The sequence below is a fragment of the Mastigoproctus giganteus genome, chromosome 10, assembly GCF_048544385.1.
Source record: "Mastigoproctus giganteus isolate SK-2022 chromosome 10, ASM4854438v1, whole genome shotgun sequence".
Lineage (NCBI taxonomy): Eukaryota > Metazoa > Arthropoda > Arachnida > Uropygi > Thelyphonidae > Mastigoproctus > Mastigoproctus giganteus.
Window position 1 is genome coordinate 103,831,887 of NC_143584.1, and position 20,329 is coordinate 103,852,215.

The following is a 20,329-nucleotide window of genomic DNA, read 5'->3' on the forward strand; positions in this document are numbered from 1 at the left end:
GATTTAGCCTTCTCTAATGGCCTTCTTCTGCCGTGGCGTTTTCAGTAGGGTTTCTTCTTCCCGTAGCCAGTCTCGAATTGTTTTTTCAGTTGGAGGAGGACCAAACTTATGTTCAGCAGCACGATTTCCATTCACTTTTGTAAAGTGGATCACTTTTAACTTGAATTCAGCACTGTACGAAAAGCTTTTCTGAGCCATTTTCTGGGCAGAACATGGCAAAATGTAACCTAATATACCGGTAACAAGTGCGAAACAATGAGCGCAAAGACAAGAAACGTGAAAAAGAGGGAAATGCAAGTAAAAAAAAATCTACAACCACTGTATAAGACGCACCCAGTTTTTAGACCCCAAATTTTTCGAAAAAAGGTGCGTCTTATACATGGGGAAATATGGTACTTAGCATTAGTATTAGCATTAGTAGAGGCATATGTTGCAAGAAAGCAAGCTTATTCAGCATCAGCCAAAAAAAAACAAAAAAAAAAACAACCACTACTCCCATTTCACCCCTCCGTTCGTTTGAAATACCTGTCCAGCTGAGCCTTAAATTTGTTTAGGCTATCAACTTCAACAACAAGCGATGGAAGTCTATTCCACAAACCAACTGCCCGCTGGCTAAAGGCAAATTTCCGCACATCTATCCGACATCCGTCCTTCCTCAATTTGAATTTATGCCCTCTCAGGTGATTATTCTGAGCAAGAGGAAGAATCCCATCGGCATTGAGCATGCTCAAGCCATTCAAAGCCTTATACACCTCTATCAGATCACCTCGCCGATGCCTAGTCTCCAGGCTCTGTAATTTGCAAAACTTAAGCCTTTCTTCGTAAGAGCAACCCTTTGTTTCATTCACTAATCTTGTTGCCCTTCTCTGTACTCGTTCCAGCAGCTCTACATCCTTCTTGAAATGAGGCCTCCAGACCTGTATACAGTACTCAAGGTGTGGGCTGACCAATGCCTTATACAAGGGAATAATCACATCCCTGTGCCTGCTAGAAAAATTCCTGTATATCATTGACAAGATACCATGAGCTACTCTTGCAGCTCGTCTGCACTGCTCAGAGAACTTCATATCTGTCTGCACAATTACCCCCAGGTCCTTTTCATTCTCTACCGTCAGCGTAGTACCGCAGAGTTGATACGTTGATCTGGGGTTACTGTTTCCCATATGTAGTACTTTACATTTGTTAATGTTAAACTTCATTTGCCACCTCTCAGCCCATCTGCTCAACCTTTCCAGATCCTGTTGCAGCAGCATAGCATCAGTAGTGTCCTTAACAACCCTGCCAACCTTTGTATCGTCTGCAAACTTGGACATTAAGCCTGATATACCATCATCAATATCATTTATAAATACAGAAAACAACAATGGACCCAACACTGAACCCTGAGGAACTCCACTAATAACATTAGTCCACATTGAGCAGTGTCCATTGATTACCACTCTCTGTCTTCTGCCACTCAACCATCCCTTTATCCATAGCAGCAATTTGCCTCCAATGCCACACTTCTCCAATTTGTGCAGCAGTCTTCCATGCGCAACAGTATCAAAAGCCTTTCTAAGATCCAAATACTTCTTCATGCTTGGGAATTTCCTAAAAAAAAAAGTTTATATATGTATATGAGTAGTACTGTAGTGCCATATAATTGTATTAATAACAACTAATAAATACTGTTTATATGATGTTTGAAAAACAGATGTAAGAGTTGAGAACAACTAATGAGATATTCATCTGATAATCTGATTCAAATTATGAAATCTACAGTAATTCTTTCTCAGAATCATATGTAATTTACAAATGATGAAGCACAGAAACTTGATTAATTTCTGGACTATTTAGACTATGTATATATTAAGGGCAATAGCATCATTAATACACAGCCATTTCTGAATAAACCGAATATTTATAAGGCGACATCGTTTTAAGTTATATCTCATATTGTGAATACCTTCACAACTAGTTGCCATGATATTGCACTACTTCGAATAAGTAACGCTTCACCTAAGGAGAAGACTAATGTTACTTATTCTCAGATAGGTATCACCACCCAGACGGCACTGTTTCAGGGCTATTTGGCCCTTCTTTGGTAGGTGGATAGGTACCCAAGTGATGTAATGATGGCAAAACAGTTATGAAGTTTCTGAAATATTATAATTTGGGTTTTTTTTTTTTTTTTTTTCCAAGTAAATTTTTCCATCAGTGCTGGATTTATGGTGATTCGTTGTAATTTATAGCAGACATTTCCATCAAAACACAATAATCGTTGACTTACCATAAATATTCCAAATGACAAAGTGACTGAGAATGCTTTACCACCAATTGTAATTAGGATAGCATACATGGCAAGAACACATGCTACTGAATGAAGAATATCCAATCCTGGAAATAGACCACAGATTAATCTTCATGTCAATATAAATTATGTTAGAACCATGAAAATTATGTCATTTTTATAACCATGTTATATTTTATAATTATGTTATATTCATGACCCCATCAGATCCCAAAAGGCTTTCAGGATCTAATGAGGTCACGGATATTCTCCCAAACACAGCTAAAAAGTAATAATAACTCAAGACACTAAATAGATCAAGCTCCCAAACAGTCAAAAATGCTGATAGATATTATATGATGTTCACACTACCTTGAAAATATGTGCACTGAATTTCATAATCTGTCAGTTTCCATCCATTCGCTCCAAAAGTTTGTCCACTTCTTCCTTGAATATATTTAAGCTATCAACTTCCACAACGACAGATAAGTCTGTTCCAGGAAGCAAATACCTGCTAGATAAAGGCAAATTTCCGCACATCTATTCGACAACAGTCTCTCCTCAATTTCAGTTTATGACCCCTCAAGGTTTGTAATCTGAGCAAGAGGTAGAATCCCCTCAAGCATTCAACCTGCGCCAACCATTCAAGGCCTTATACATCTCAATCAGATCACCGTGCCTAGTCTCCAGATGCTGCAATTTGCAGAACATTAAGCCTTTCTATGTAAGAGCAACCCTTTGTTCCCCCTCACCAATCTTGTTGACCTTCTCTGTACTTGTTCCAGCAACTCTGTTTGTTTGTTATTTGGTTTTTAGGAGCATTAGCAACTAAGGCCATATTGCTCCGGGATATGCGGTGGTCATTCCCTGACCTTTCCGCATCCTCTGTATTTGGTGGTGACGGGCTCGAACCCCGGTCTAATCCACAAGCGTGTGCTACGCACTGCTGCTTCTGCCCACTCCAGCAACTCTACATCCTTCCTAAAATGAGGCTTTGAGACTAGTATGCAGTATTCAAGGTGTGGCCTGGCCATTGCCTCATACAAGGAAATAATCACCTCCTTATCCCTCCTAGCAAAATTCCTGTATATCATTCACATGACCCTATTACCTACTCTTGCAGCCCGTCTGCACTGCTCAGAAAACTTCATGTCTGACTGCGCAATTACTCCCAGGTTTCATTCTCTAGTACCCTGAGAATGAGCACCACCCAGGTGGTATATTTCTCTGGGGTTACTGCTACCCATATGCAGTGCTTTGCATTTGTCAATATTAATCTTGAATTGCCATTTCTCAGCACATCTGCCCAACTTTCCTAGGTCCTGTTGCAGCAGCATACTGTGATTAACAACCCTGCCAACCTTTGTATCATCTGCAAACTTTGACATTAAGCTTGACATACCGTCATAGAACCCTGTGGGACACCACTAATAACATTAGTCCAGAAAGAGCAGTGTCTGTTGATTACCACTCTCTACCTTCTCCCACCCAACCATCCTTTTAACCATTGTAGCTACTTACCCTTAATGCCATTCATATTATTAGCATTAGCATCCCAGTATTTCTGCTTGAATAAAGTAAATGGACAAGATTTTGTAAAGAAATAATGGAAAATAAGTGAATTAGTAGAGGCATTTGATGCAAGAAAGCAAGCTTATGCAGCATCAGCCAAAAAAAAAAAAAAACCCACTTCCACTTCACCCCTCTGTTCGTTCGAAATACCTGTCCAGCTGAGCCTTAAACTTATTTAGGCTATCAACTTCCACGACAAGGGATGGATGTCTGTTCCACCAACCAACCACCCGCTGGCTAAAGGCAAATTTCCGCACGTCTATCCTACATCTGTCTTTCCTCAATTTGAATTTATGCCCTCTCAGGTGGTTATTCTGAGCGAGAGGAAGAATCCCATCAGCATTGAGCATGCTCAAACCATTCAAGGCTTTATACACCTCTATCAGATCACCTCGCTGGTGCCTAGTCTCCAGACACTGTAATTTGCAAAACTTAAGCCTTTGTTCGTAAGAGCACCCCCTTTGTTCCATTCACTAATCTTGTTGCCCTTCTCTGTACTCGTTCCAGCAGCTCTACATCCTTCTTGAAATGAGGCCTCCAGACCTGTATACAATACTCTAGGTGTGGCCTCACCATTGCCTTATACAAGGCAATGGTCAGGCCACACCTAGAGTACTAGGAATAATCACCTCCTCATCCCTGCTAGAAAAATTCCTATATATCATTGACAATACACCATGAGCTACTCTCGCAGCCCATCTGCACTGCTCAGAGAACTTCATATCTGCCTGCACAACCACCCCCAGGTCCCTTTCATTCTCTACCACAGAATTGATACGTTGCTCTGGGGTTGCTGTTTCCCATGTGCAGTACTTTACATTTGTCAATGTTAATGTCAAATTCGTGGATTATTAGCCATATGGTGCAAGGGATCTGAGGCTTTTACTGCACTAGCCAAAAAAAAATTCTAAATTAGCCTAAGAGAGAGAGAGTGAAGTAGAAAGGAATCACCAAGGAAGAGTAGAATGATGATATCCTACTCCTGGGTGTGCCAAGCCCATATTAGCCCCTGGGGTTGTATGGAAGACTGCTGTAAAATTAGATCAGTATGGCATTAAGGGCATGTTTCTGCTATGCATAAAGGGATGTTTGAGTGGGAAAGAATAGTAATCAACAGACACTGCTCTTCGTGGATATATGTTATTAGTGGAAGCCTGATATTACATCCATCAATGATATTTATGAAGATCTATAAGGCTTAATGTCCAAGTTCACAGATGATACAAAGGTTGCAGGGTTGTGAATGACAGATGCTACTGTAACAGGATCTAGAAAAGTTGGGCAGATGGGCTGAGAATGGCATCTGTAGTTTAAAAACATTGACAAATGCAAGTACTGCATATGGGTAGCAGTAACTACAGAGTAACATACTAACTGTATAAACTCAGGGTTGTGGAAAATGAAAAAGACCTGGAGGTAATTGTGCAGTCAGATATGAAGTTTTCTGAGACGTGCAGATAGGCTGCCAGAGCAGATCATGGGGTCTTGTTGATGATATACAGGAATTTTGCTAGCAGGGATAGGGAAGTGATTGTACCCTTGCATAAGGCAATGGTCAGGCCACACTTTGAGTACTGCATACAGGTCTGGAGTCCTTGAGGAAGTAGAGCTGCTGGAAGGAGTACAGAGAAGGGCAACGATATTGGTGAGGGGAACAAAGGGGTGCTTTTACCAAGAAAAGCTTAGGTTCCGCACATTGCAGCACCTGCGAGGTGATGAATTGAGGTGTATAAGCCCTTGAATGGCTTAAGGAAGCTCAATGCTGATGGCATTCTTCCTCTTGCTCAGATTCTGCACTTGAAGGGGTTATAAATGACCAAGGACAGTTGTAGAATAGATGTGCATAAATTTGCCTTTAGCCAGCATATGGTTGAATGCTGGCCAAACTTCCAGTGGTCATTGTGGAAGTTCAGCAGAGCTTAAATAAATTCAAGGAAGAACTGGACAAACTTTTGGAAGAATGGATGGGTTAAATTGGAAGGGTTTTTTTTTTTTTTTTTAGCTGATCTTGTATAAGCTTGCTTTCTTGCCTAATGCTAATACTAAAAAAAAAAAAATATATATATATTATTTGAATGCTAAAGAAGTTTAGAACAGAAGAACCCACTTTCCTCACCTATTTGCAAAGCTCTATCTCAGAAAAATATTTATAATATTCCTCTGTGTTTAATAACCTTCCCCTTCATTTCTGCTATTTAAGAGCCATGGCTGGCTTAAGACATGATCGAACAAGGTGACAAAATTTAGGGGACGCAGAATGCCCCAAAAATTCATTGATTTGCCATAAATTTTTAAGTCGGAGGAGGCACACAAGGCGCTGATTGACCTGAAGCCGGTTTTGTATAGAGAAGTATATTTTGGTAATCTCAGTGAAATAAATATATTTCCTCTTTATACTCTGGGGATGGCTACATAGGATCAGAGGAATTTAAAAGACAAATACTACACAAAATTATCATATTTCATGATATCAATTGGATTTGATCATATGACATGCATTAACTCTGAAGATTTTCTGAAGAATCTTGTAATCAGAAGATTTTCTGATTAATTTGGTGTATTTATTCTTTACTCGGCCTTGTAATTGCATAAAAGTATCGGTAAGGGTATCCATGTGTTCGCAACTCCGCTGAACGAGAAGTTCTTTAGCCATATTTAGCCGCTTGATTGAATATTTTTTTTCTTCGAATTATTTCTGTAAGTAGCTTATAGACGTAGTAAGGATCGTTAGTTTATTCTGAATTGAGACAGCGAGATTTGAAAGTTAATTAATACTTAAGTGTCCGTAGATTACCGTTCGTAACTTTCCCGCCTTTGTGATAGGATAGTTATATACCGTACTAGACAGCGTTAGTTGAACTTCGTTAGCAGTTAAATTGTACTTTTAAATAAATACGTATAACGACTTAGATTACAAACGTAATATAATTAATTATATTTAACATAATTAATAACATAACAATTAATTATAATTAATTAATTAATTAATAGAATCATGACTCAGACAAGAGCAGCAAAGCAAAAGGCTCAAGCTAATGGAAGTGCTGTGGCTCAGAGTAGAACTGAGGGGGGGGCAGTTGTCCTCTGACTCACAGCCTTATAAAATGCACTGTTTGCTTGATGTTGGCAGAGCAATCGGGTACGGGACATGATACTGCCATGGGGGATGTCTTTGTGTGTGCGCGATGCAAGGAGTGTATCGATATCAGGCAACAACTCAGCGTTCTTGTGGGCCTATATGAGAGCTTGAAGGACAGGGTGTATACCCTCGAAGAAACTAAATTGAGGGGCCCATCAAGCTCTCAGCTGCCCACATCAACGCCAGAGCTTGCACTTGGGCATCACGTGACACAGAGGCAACCCCCAACGCAGAATGCGCTGGTCCCGAAGGATCTAGTAGTTGTTGGTGACTCTATTGTCAGGGAAACGGGGAACATGCTTTGTAAAAAGGATAGGTGGAACAGGACCAGGGTATGTCTGCCAGGGGCAAAGGTTGATGACGTTGTAGAGCGAATATCATCTTTTAAGGGCACAAAATGTGATATAGTTGCACACGTTGGCACTAATGATATTAAGAATAGGAGACCGGCAGAATTACTTAACAAGTACAGGTCACTGTTGAACAAAAGCCGAGAATTAGGGTTGAATTTGAAAGTGTCTGCAATTCTACCCAGACACGATAGGAGGGAGTATATGATGAGAGCCTTGTCGATCAATTCGGCCCTGGAAAGATTGTGCAAGGCTCAAGGGGTAGAATTTTTTTCAGCCTGGACTGTACTTGTTAACAGGAGAGATTGCTTCTACAGGGATGGGATACACTTAAATAGAAAGGGTGCAAGAATATTTGCTGATGCTATCGAGGCAGTGTTAGGTCGGTCGGAAAACTGCTAGCTTGGGGGGAGACAAAGACCAATAGATTGACAGTAGCCACTGGCAGAGGTGAAAGAGATTCTTGCACTGCTTCTATTAGAATGAGCAGAAGCCTGAAAAACAAGATGCATGATATTTCAGAGACTGCTCGGAGCCATTGCGGTACAAGTAAACACATGGGTTGTGTTAAGAGTAGCTAAGAATAGAAACAGGTGCAGGTATACTTGCGTGTACACCAATGCTAGAAGTTTAGTAAATAAATTTGATGAATTTCAGGTATTGCTCAAAACATCAAAGGCAGATATTGTTGGGATATCAGAGACGTGGTGTCACACAGATATAAGGGATGCAGAACTGGAATTTGGGGAGTACAACGTCTACATAAAGGACAGACAGGATAGGAAGGGGGGAGGGGTTATGCTATTAGTTAAGAAACACATAAAAACCAAGGAAGTGAAGTCAGTCGACATCACTGGACAGTGCAGTGTTGAGTCAGTTTGGTGTGACATAAGCATTGGGAGATCAAAATTGAGAGTAGGAGTGTGCTATAGGCCTAATGACTCTGATGAGTATAATAAGAAACTGTACAGGGAAATAGAGTGGGCCAGTAAATCAGAGTCTTATAATGGGAGATTTTAATTTCCCAGATATTGACTGGAATTTGGGGGCTGGTCACTCACACACTAGCAGGGCTTTTGGGGATTTATTGGATGATTGTTTTCTACATCAGCATGTTCGGGAGGCAACTAGAGGGAGTAATACTCTTGATTTGATTATCAGCAGTGATTCTTAATGCATTAAGAATCTCCAGATAAATGAACCACTAGGTGGCAGTGATCACAGTGTGCTGAAGTGGGATTTACTCAAAGAGGTAACTACCATTAGGGGTAAAGGGAAGGGTTATTGCTTCCGTAAAGGCGACTACGATGGACTGAGACAGCATTTAAATTCTATACAGTGGGACCAACTGATGATGTTACCAACAGCAAATTCAAAATGGGAAGCATTCAAAGAATTAATCTTGGAAGCTACTAAGCTTTACATACCAACTAAGAAATATTGTTCAAGGTTTAGGCCAAAATGGATGTCAGATGAACTAATGAGGCATATGGCAGAGAAGAAAAATGCATGGGATACTTACAAATTAACACGACACAGAAGCCTATGATAGATACAAGTTGATATGCAACCAAGTTACAAAGGAGGTTAGGCAGGCGAAGGCAGATTACGAGAAATCCTTGGCAAAGGGACGCAAAGAAAAACAGCAAAGAGTTCTTTACTTATGTACACTCTAGAAGGAAGGGGATGAATCAGATTGGTCCACTTGATATTGATGGGTCAACTGTTGATGACCCTGCTCAGGTAGCTAACAAACTAAATGAATATTTTGCATCGACATTCACACATGAGGAGTTATTCAGCGAGGGGAATGCCAGAGGTGTATTCAACTCTAGCAGTAAGCTACAGAACCTTGAAATAACTGGGAGTAAAGTGGAGGAGAAACTGTTGAAGATAAAGTTGAAGTTGTGGAGGAGAAACTGTTGAAGTTGTGGAATGAGCCGCAGCCTGGAAAATAAGATGCAGGATATTTCAGAGACTGCTGGGAATCATTGGGGTACAAGTAAACACATGGGTTGTGTTAGGGTAGCTAAGAAAAAGAACAGGTGCATGTATACTTGTGTGTACACCAATGCTAGGAGTTTAGTAAATAAATTTGATGAATTTGAGGTATTGCTCAAAACATCAAAGGCAGATATTGTGGGGATTTCAGAGACGTGGTGTCACACAGATATAAGAAATGCAGAACTGGAATTTGGGGAGTACAATGTCTACAGAAAGGATAGACAGGATAGGAAGGGAGGAGGGGTTATGCTATTAGTTAAAAAACACATAAAATCCAAGGAAGTGAAGCCAGTCGACATCGCTGGACAGTGCAGTGTCGAGTCAGTTTGGTGTGACATAAGCATTGGGAGATCAAAATTGAGAGTAGGAGTGTGCTATAGGCCTAATGACTCTGATGAGTATAATAAGAAACTGTTCGGAGAAATAGAGTGGGCCAGTAAATCAGAGAGTCTTATAATGGGGGATTTTAATTTCCCAGATATTGACTGGAATTTGGGGGCTGGTCACTCATACAGTAGCAAGGCTTTTGTGGATTTATTGGAGGCAACTAGAGGGAGTAATACTCTTGATTTGATTATCAGTAGTGATTCTTCATGCATTAAGAATCTGCAGATAAATGAACCACTTGGTGGCAGTGATCACAGTGTGCTGAAGTGGGAGTTACTCAAAGAGGTAACTACCATTAGGGGTAAAGGGAAGGGGTATTGCTTTCGTAAAGGCGACTACAATGGACTGAGACAGTATTTAAATTCTATACAGTGGGATCAACTGATGATATTGCCAACAGCAAATTCAAAATGGGAAGCATTCAAAGAACTTATCGTGGAAGCTACTAGGCTTTACATACCAACTAAGAAATATTGTTCAAGGTTTAGGCCTAAATGGTTGTCAGATGAACTAATGAGGCATATGGCAGAGAATAAAAATGCATGGGATACATACAAATTAACACGTGACACGGACGCCTATGATAGATACAAGTTGATCTGTAACCAAGTTACAAAGGAGGTTAGGCAGGCGAAGGCAGATTACGAGAGATCCTTGGCAAGGGATGCGAAGAAAAACAGCAAAGAGTTCTTTACTTATGTAAACTCTAGAAGGAAGGGGATGAATCAGATTGGTCCACTTGAGATCGATGGGTCAACTGTTGATGACCCTGCTCGGGTAGCTAACAAACTAAATGAATATTCTGCATCGACATTCACACATGAGGAGTTATTCAGCGAGGGGAATGTCAGAGGTGTATTCAACTCTAGCAGTAAGCTAGAGAATCTTGTAATAACTGAGAGCAAAGTGGAGGAGAAATTGTTGAAGATAAACACAAGAAAGGCACCTGGGGTGGATGGGATCTATCCAGTTATATTAAAGGAGGCAGCAAAGGAGGTAAGCAAACCCTTAGCCATAATTATGAAAGCTTCCTTGGACTCAGGGGAGGTACCCATTGACTGGAGATGTGCAAATGTGACCCCAATTCACAAAGGGGGATCAAAGGCTGACACAAGTAATTATAGACCTGTGAGTTTAACTTCTGTTCCCGGAAAATTAATGGAGGCACTGGTGAAAGAAGCACTACAGGATCATCTAGACAAGACTTCAGTTATAGCTAGGACACAGCATGGTTTTGTTAAGGGGAAGTCTTGCCTGACCAATTTGATTGGATACTATGATGCAGTCACAAAAGAACTGGATGCAGGGAATAACTTTGATATTATATACTTGGATCTTAGAAAGGCTTTTGATACTGTCGCACATGGAAGACTGCTGCACAAATTGGAGCAGTGTGGCATTGGAGGCAAGTTGCTGCTATGGATAAAGGGGTGGTTGAGGGGGAGAAGACAGAGAGTGGTAATCAATGGACACTGCTCATCGTGGACTAATGTTATTAGTGGAGTCCCTCAGGGTTCAGTATTGGGGCCTTTACTGTTTTCTGTATTTATAAATGATATTGATGATGGTATATCAGGCTTAATGTCCAAGTTTGCAGACGATACGAAGGTTGGCAGGGTTGTCAAGGACACTACTGACACTATGCTGCTGCAACAGGATTTTTAAAGGTTGAGCAGATGGGCTTCGAGGTGGCAAATGAAGTTTAACATTGACAAATGTAAAGTACTACATATGGGAAACAGCAACACCAGAGCAACGTATCAGCTCTGTGGTACTACACTGACAGTGGTAGAGAATGAAAGGGACCTGGGGGTGGTGGTGCAGGCAGATATGAAGTTCTCTGAGCAGTGCAGACGAGCTGCAAGAGTAGCTCATGGTGTATTGTCAATGATATATAGGAATTTTTCTAGCAGGGATAAGGAGGTGATTATTCCCTTGTATAAGGCAATGGTCAGGCCACACCTAGAGTACTGTATACAGGCCTGGAGGCCTCATTTCAGGAAGGATGTAGAGCTACTGGAACGAGTACAGAGAAGGGCAACTAGATTGGTGAATGGGACAAAGGGGTTCTCTTACGAAGAAAGGCTTAAGTTTTGCAAATTACAGTGTCTGGAAACTAGGCACCAGCGGGGTGATCTGATAGAGGTGTACAAAGCCTTGAATGGTTTGAGCATGCTCAATGCTGATGGGATTCTTCCTCTAGCTCAGAAAAATCACCTGAGAGGGCATAAATTCAAATTGAGGAAAGACAGATGTAGGATAGATGTGCGGAAATTTGCCTTTAGCCAGCGGGTGGTTGGTGGGTGGAACAGACTTCCATCCCTTGTCGTGGAAGTTGATAGCCTAAATAAGTTTAAGGCTCAGCTGGACAGGTATTTCGAACGAACAGAGGGGTGAAGTGGAAGTGGTTATTTTTATTTATTTATGTTACTTTTTTTTTTTTTTTTTTTTTTTTTTGGCTGATGCTGCATAAGCTTGCTTTCTTGCATCAAATGCCTCTACTAATGCTAATGCTAAACACAAGAAAGGCACCCGGGGAGGATGGGATCTATCCAGTTATATTAAAGGAGGCAGCAAAGGAAGTAAGCAAACCCTTAGCCATAATTATGAGAGCTTCCTTGGACTCAGGGGAGGTACCCATAGACTGGAAATGTGCAAATGTGACCCCAATTCACAAAGAAGGATCAAAGGCTGACACAAGTAATTATAGACTTGTGAGCTTAACTTCTGTTCCAGGAAAATTAATGGAGGCACTGGTTAAAGAAGCACTGCAGGATCATTTAGACAAGACTTCAGTTATAGCTCGGACACAGCATGGTTTTGTTAAGGGGAAGTCTTGCCTGACCAATTTGATTGGATATTATGATGCAGTCACAAAAGAACTGGATGCAGGGAATAGCTTTGATATTATATACTTGGATCTTAGAAAGGCTTTTGATACTGTTGCACATGGAAGACTGCTACACAAATTGGAGCAGTGTGACATTGGAGGCAAATTGCTGCTATGGATAAAGGGGTGGTTGAGGGGGAGAAGACAGAGAGTGGTAATCAATGGACACTGCTCATCGTGGACTAATGTTATTAGTGGAGTCCCTCAGGGCTCAGTGTTGGGTCCATTATTGTTTTCTATATTTATAAATGATATTGATGATGGTATATCAAGCTTAATGTCCAAGTTTGCAGACGATACAAAGGTTGGCAGGGTTGTCAAGGACACTACTGACACTATGCTGCTGCAACAGGATCTGGAAAGGTTGAGCAGATGGGCTGAGAGGTGGCAAATGAAGTTTAACATTGACAAATGTAAAGTACTACACATGGGAAACAGCAACACCAGAGCAACGTATCAACTCTGTGGTACTACACTGACAGTGGTAGAGAATGAAAGGGACTTGGGGGTGGTTGTGCAAGCAGATATGAAGTTCTCTGAGCAGTGCAGACGGGCTGCAAGAGTAGCTCATGGAGTATTGTCAATGATATACAGGAATTTTTCCAGCAGGGATAAGGAGGTGATTATTCCCTTGTATAAGGCAATGGTCAGGCCACACCTAGAGTACTGTATACAGGTCTGGAGGCCTCATTTCAAGAAGGATGTAGAGCTGCTGGAACGAGTACAGAGAAGGGCAACAAGATTAGTGAATGGAACAAAGGGGTGCTCTTACGAAGAAAGGCTTAAGTTTTGCAAATTACAGTGTCTGGAGACTAGGCACCAGCGAGGTGATCTGATAGAGGTGTATAAAGCCTTGAATGGTTTGAGCATGCTCAATGCTGATGGGATTCTTCCTCTAGCTCAGAATAATCACCTGAGAGGGCATAAATTCAAATTGAGGAAAGACAGATGTAGGATAGACGTGCGGAAATTTGCCTTTAGCCAGCGGGTGGTTGGTTGGTGGAACAGACTTCCATCCCTTGTAGTGGAGGTTGATAGCCTAAATAAGTTTAATGCTCAGCTGGACAGGTATTTTGAACGAACAGAGGGGTGAAGTGGAAGTGGGTTTGTTTTTTTTGTTTTTTTTTTTGGATGATGCTGCATAAGCTTGCTTTCTTGCATCAACTTGCTACTACTAGTAGTAGCAAGTTGATGCAAGAAAGCAAGTGTATGAGCTTATGCAGCATCAGCCAAAAAAAAACAAAAAAAACACACCATTCCCTCCAAATGCCTGTCCAGTTCCTCCTTAAATTTATTCAACCTATCAACTTCCACAACGACAGATGGAAGTTTGTTCCAGCAATTAACCACCCGCTGGCTAAAGGCAAATTTCAACACATCTATTCTACATCTGTCCTTTCTTAATTTGAATTTATGCCCCCTTAGGTTCGTAATCTGAACAAGTGGAAGGATCCCATCAAAATTCAGCGTGCTGAACCCATTCAAGGCCTTATACACCTCAATCAGATCACCGCACAGGTGCCTAGTCTCCAGCCACTGCAATTTGCAGAACTTAAGCCTCTCTTGATAAGAGGATCCCTTCATTCCCCTCACAAATCTTGTTGCCCTTCTCTGTACACGCTCAAGTAAATCTACATCCTTCCTAAAATGAGGCCTCCAGACCTGTACGCAGTACTCAAGGCGTGGCCTGACCATTGCTTTATACAGAGGGATAATCACCTCCTTTTCCGTGCTAGCAAAATTCCTATATATCATTGACAAAACCCCATGACCTGCCCTGCCCTGGCCGCCTGTCTGCATTGCTCAGAAAACTTCACATCTGCCTGCACAATTACTCCCAGGTCTTTTTCATTTTCTGCTACCTTAAGTGTAGTACCACACAGTTGGTACGCTTCTCTGGGATTACTTCTACCCATATGCAGTACTCTGCATTTGTCAAGGTTAAACTTCAGTTGCCACTTCTTAGACCATCTGCCCTAATTATCCAGATCCTGTTGCAGTAGCACACTGCCATTACTGTCATTAACAACCCTGCCAACCTTTGTATCATCTGCAAACTTCAACATTAAGCCTGATATACCTTCATCGATATCATTGATAAATATACAAAACAACAGTGGACCTAACACCGAACCCTATGGGACCCCACTAATAACATTAGTCCAAGAAGAGCAGCACCCATTGATTACCATCCTCTGTCTTCTCCCACTTAAGCATCCTGTTATCCATTGTAGCAACTTACCCTTAATACCATTCTGCTCCAATTTGTACAATAGTCTTCCATGCGCAACAGTGTCAAAAGCTTTCCTGAAATCCAAATATATGATATCAAAATTATTTTTTGCATCCAGTTCCTTTGTAACCACATCATAATATCCTATCAAATTTGTCAGACAAGACTTTCCCTTAACAAACCCATGCTGTGTCTGAATTATTGCTGCAGTCTTGTCTAGATGATCCTGAAATGCATCTTTAACCAGTGACTCCATTATTTTACCAGGAACAGAAGTTAAACTAACTGGTTTGTAATTACTCGTGTCACCCTTCGATCCCCCTTTGTGAATTGGGGATACATTTGCACATGTCCAGTCTGTGGGAACCTCCCCCGAGTCCAAGGACGCTCTCATAATTATTGCTAAGGGTTTTCTTAGTTGCTTTGCCGCCTCCTTTAATATAACTGGATAGATCCCATCCACCCCAGGTGCTTTTCTTATGTTTAAATTCAACAATTTCTCCTCCACTTTGCTTTCAGCTATTACAAAATCATTAAGTATCCTGCTACAATTTGATAGCCTTCTGTCATTTTCAAACCTTAATAATTCCTCACGTGTGAATGTAGATGCAAAATACTCATTCAGTTTGTTTGCTATCTGAGCAGGATCATCAACAGTCGAACCATCGATATCAAGTGGACCAATCAGATTCATCCCCTTCCTTTTAGAGTTTATATAAGTAAAGAAATCCTTGCTGTTTTTCTTAGCATCCTTTGCCAAGGATTTCTTGTAATCTGCCTTCGCCTGCCGAACCTCCTTTGTGACCTGATTACAGATTAACTTATATCTGCCACAGGCTTCTGAGTCGCTTGATAATTTATATGCATCCCATGCATTTTTCTTCTCTGTTACGAGTCTCATTAGTTCATTTGACAACCATTTAGGCCTAAACCTTGAACAATATTTCTTAATAGGTATGAACCCTTTAGTAGCTTCCACGATTAATTCCTTGAATGCTTCCCACTTAGAATTTACTGTTGGTAACATCGTCAGTTGATCCCACTGTACAGAATTTAAAAACTGTCGGAGACCACTGTACTCGCCTTTACGGAAGCAAAAACCCTTTCCTTTACCTCTGATGGTAATTAAATCTTTAAGTAAATCCCACGTCAGTACACTGTGATCTATGCCACCTAGTGGTTCTTTTATCTGCAAATTCCTAATACATGAATGATCACTGCTGATAACCAGATCAAGATTATTACTTTCTCCGGTTGCCTCTCGAACATGCTGCTGCAAAAAACAATCATCCAGTAAATCCACAAAAGTCTGACTAGTGTGTGAGTGACCAATCCACAAGTTGCAGTCAATATCTGGGAAGTTAAAATCCCCCATTATAAGACATTCCGATTTACTAGCCCACTCTATTTCTCTGTACAATTGTTCATTGTACTCATTCAAGTCATTAGGCCTATAACACACTCCTACTCTTATTTTTGCTTTTGCAGTGCTTATGTCACACCAAACTGACTCAACAATGCACTGTTCATCTATATCAACTGGATGCACTTCTTTTGATTTTATGTTTTTCTTAATTAACAGCATAACACCTCCTCCCTTCCTATCCTGTCTATCCTTTCTGTACACATTGTACTCCCCAAATTCCAGTTCGGCATTCCTTATATATCTGTGTGACACAACATCTGATATCCCAACAATATCCGCCTTTGATGTCTTGACCAACACTTCAAATTCATCAAATTTATTTACTATACATCTAGCATTGGTATACATGCAAGTATACATGCACCTATTCTTATTTTTAGTTACTCTAACACATCCCATATACCCACCTGTTTCACAATGACTGCCATCCGTCCCTGAAACCCCCAACACCCCTCGCTCCGGGTCGCTACTTATTCTAATAGAAGTTGTGCAAGAATCACCTTCACCTCTGCCTGCAGCTACTGTTAAACTATTAGTCCTTGTCTCCCAAGCTATCAGTTTTCCGACCCACCTAACACTGCCTCGATAGCATCAGCAAATATTCTTGCACCCTTTCTATTTAAGTGTATCCCATCAATGTAGAAGCAGTCTCTCCTGTTAACAAGTACAGTCCAAGCTGAAAAAAATTCTATAACTTGAGCCTTGCACAATCTTTCCAGGGCCGAATTGATCGACAAGGCTCTCATCATATACTCCCTCCTATCGTGTCTGGGCAAAATTGCAGACACTTTCAAATTCAACCCTAATTCACAGCTTTTTTTCATCAGTGACCTGTACATGTTAAGTAATTCTGCCGGTCTCCTACTCTTAATATCATTAGTGCCAACGTGTACAACTATATCACCTTTTGTGCCCCTAAAAGATGATATCTGCTCTACAACGTCATCAACCTTTGCCCCTGGCAGACATACCCTGGTCCTGTTCCACCTATCCTTTTTACAAAGGATGTTTCCCGTTTCCCTGACAATAGAGTCACCAACAGCTACTAGTTCCTGAGGGACCAGCGCATTCTGCCTTGGGGGTTGCCGCTGTGTTGCGTGATGACCAAGTGCAAGCTCTGGTGTTGATGTGGGCAGCTGAGAGCCTGATGGGCCCCTCAATTTAGATCTTTCGAGGGCATCCACCCTGTCCTTCAAACTCTCATATAGGCCCATAACAACGCTGAGTTGTCGCCTGATTTCCTTACATCGCGCGCACACACAAAGACATCCCCCATGGCAATATCATGTTCCGTTCCAGATAGTTCGGCAAACATTTCACAAGTTGCACATTTTTTTAGGCTGTGATGCATTGGAGAATCGCCCCCCCTCAGTTCTCCCCCGAGTTACAGCACTCCTGCCACTTTGCGCACATTGCCTTGCTGCTCTAGTTTGGGGCATGATATTTTAAATTAATAAGATCAATAAATTAAATTAATTAAATGTCAATACTACGCTATCTAATAGAAACAGTGAAGCGTATTACTGTTTCTATAATTATACGTTAGAGCTACCTAGCTACCTCAATTAAAAATTTGAATTCCCTATCACTATATACAAAAACAATGCCTGCAATATTCGAACGAAATAACGGTTTTATAAAGTATTACGTATATCTACAAAAACTGTTTATATAAATTAAAATAAAAATAACCAGCGTAATTATAACTATAAGACTACGTATTAAGTACAATATAAAATAACAATTATGTAAATAAAAAGCAAACACTTATCGTCTTTTTCGGAGCCTGTAACTTGCGGCTGTATTTTCTATATCATAATACACTATATCATAATAAATTAAAAACATATATTGAGCTGCACGCTAAGAATGGAATTAAGGGAGCTGAAGAATAGTTTCAAATTTTTTTTTCACTCACAAAGAGGAACAGGGAGGGTATTACGAACTGTGCATTCTGGCTAAACAGAAATTACTAATTTATAGTTTGGCAAAGGCTTTTATAACATAGTCTTGGAAGCTACATTCCTCCCTTTTTTCCAGGCTGAATTAAATTAATTTTAAACTGCAAAATAAAATACATTGAAACCTCATAGCCTAGAAACATTGGAATTTACCCCTTGCTAAATTTTTGAAAATTCTACCGTTTGGAAACCTAATACTGCAAGGCTCTACTGGTAGTAAAGGGTATAAATCAACGTACAGAAAGATTACACTGCTAATATAACAACTTTCAAGAGCATCACATTCCAAGCTTTAAATCAGTGTTTTCCAATTTCAATCCAACTCATGCCTTATTATAATCAGCCTGTTCACTAATAATAAAATTCATGATATGTCTTTCACTGGTTGCTCCTAATTATAAACAGCAGCTACACTGCTTTTTAAACTGTGTTTGTTTTTCGTTTTGTTTTTTCAACCTTAAGGTTAAAAATGTGACCATAATGCCTCAAAACCTTTCTTCAAGTGAAGAGAACATAACAATTACTAAGCCCAGTTTAATAAAATAAAATTAAAAAAAAAATAAAGCTTGAAAACAATTGCAATACACAAACCTTGGAGTTTCACTGATATTGGAATATTTCTGCTGGATAGCTCAGTAAAATTTCCCACAATCCAAATTAATATTTAGTGAAGTGCTCTCTCTCTCTCTCTCTCTCTCTCTCTCTCTCTCTCTCTCTCTCTCTCTCGGATGAAATATCCCATTTCATCTCACTGAGCTGAAATGGAATAATCTGCATTATTTCTATTCCTCTCTCTCCCTAAATTTTATTACTGTTTTAAATCTTCTGTTCCTAATGTTCATTAATATTGTGCCAATAAAATTATTCTCATAGGAATGAATTCTTATTCTTCACTGGTGGCGCACTATGGCCATAGTTGCCGATGCGCCCAATAAATCCCGAAACAAACAAACAAAACAATTCTTCACTGAACCCTAAAATCTTGTCTAAACCTTAGCATTAAATGTGCTAAGGCAAATTTAGCACATTTAGCCAGCATGTGGTTGTTCAAGAGAAGAATACAGGATATTGAAAATGACTTTTGTCCAGATCTCTAGCTTTATACTCTGTCTACACTAAAGTTCACAACACCAGTAACAGTTGAAAATCAGTATGTGTAAACCAATTATTAATCAATCAACTAAATGGTCACTACATTTATATTAAGAAAATCAGCAAAAAAAAAGTAGGAAAGAAAGAAAAAGAAAACTGGGCATTTAATGTAATTCTACTAATACAATACAGTATAGTCTAATTCAGAATACATACTACAGTATTAAACAATAATATGAAGACTGAACATTTTGCATTGATTGTATGGTGTAGTAAAATTAATTTGTTCCTGACTATCGATGTACAGTAATTATTTTATAGTGTAATAAGATTCAATCTCAACTTTTTTTTTTTTTTTTTTTACACAAATATGCTTTTCAATCTTTGATAATACGTTATTTAACTTTGTGACTGCTGTTTGATATCAGAGAAGGGACGGTCTTATATGAATTATTCTTCAACTTAAAAAAAAAAAAAAGTGACAAGGAAGATGCAGACTGATTATTTTTAATGTAATTTAATGGTAATTATCAGCTTGCTTTCTCTAATGCATCAAACAATTTTCCAGTAGTGTGAACATTCCAGTAGATGGGTAACGGTGTATCCATGTATATTAGATGGGTAACTGCACCCCATCTAACACACATGTACATAACAGTGACGGACAAGAACTTAACATCTGTTACGTGTACATCTAATAGTAGGAGTAGTAGCCAAGTTTAAAAAGAAATGGGTGGAAATTTAATGGGCCAAAATCTAAAAGTGAATAGAATTATTATTGAATCAGTAAATTCTGTTATTGAAAAATGAATGCCATTCAGTCACACAAAGTTAAGGTGCTAAGAAGACATACTTGTTTATTAATAAACAAGTCGGTCCTTGAGGTTGTCACAGACATTCTCTCAGATATGCCAGACAAGCTGTACTTGCTACCTGGGAATCTAAAACGCTGATGGAACTGATATTCAGGTGACACTCAAGTCAAGTGGACCCAATTTCGGCGAAG

At 40.0% G+C, this 20,329-nt stretch overlaps 1 protein-coding gene across 2 annotated transcripts in view; it reads right to left on the minus strand.

Annotated features, from left to right (window-relative positions):
* Positions 1–20,329, minus strand: part of nes (lysophosphatidylcholine acyltransferase 3 protein nessy) — a 546,012-nt gene that overhangs the window by 407,748 nt on the left and 117,935 nt on the right. For both annotated transcript variants that reach the window (XM_090382308.1, XM_090382309.1), the window contains exon 3: positions 2,270–2,376. In XM_090382308.1, coding sequence (XP_090238434.1) covers positions 2,270–2,376 — 107 coding nt within the window. The remainder of the gene's footprint in view (positions 1–2,269; positions 2,377–20,329) is intronic.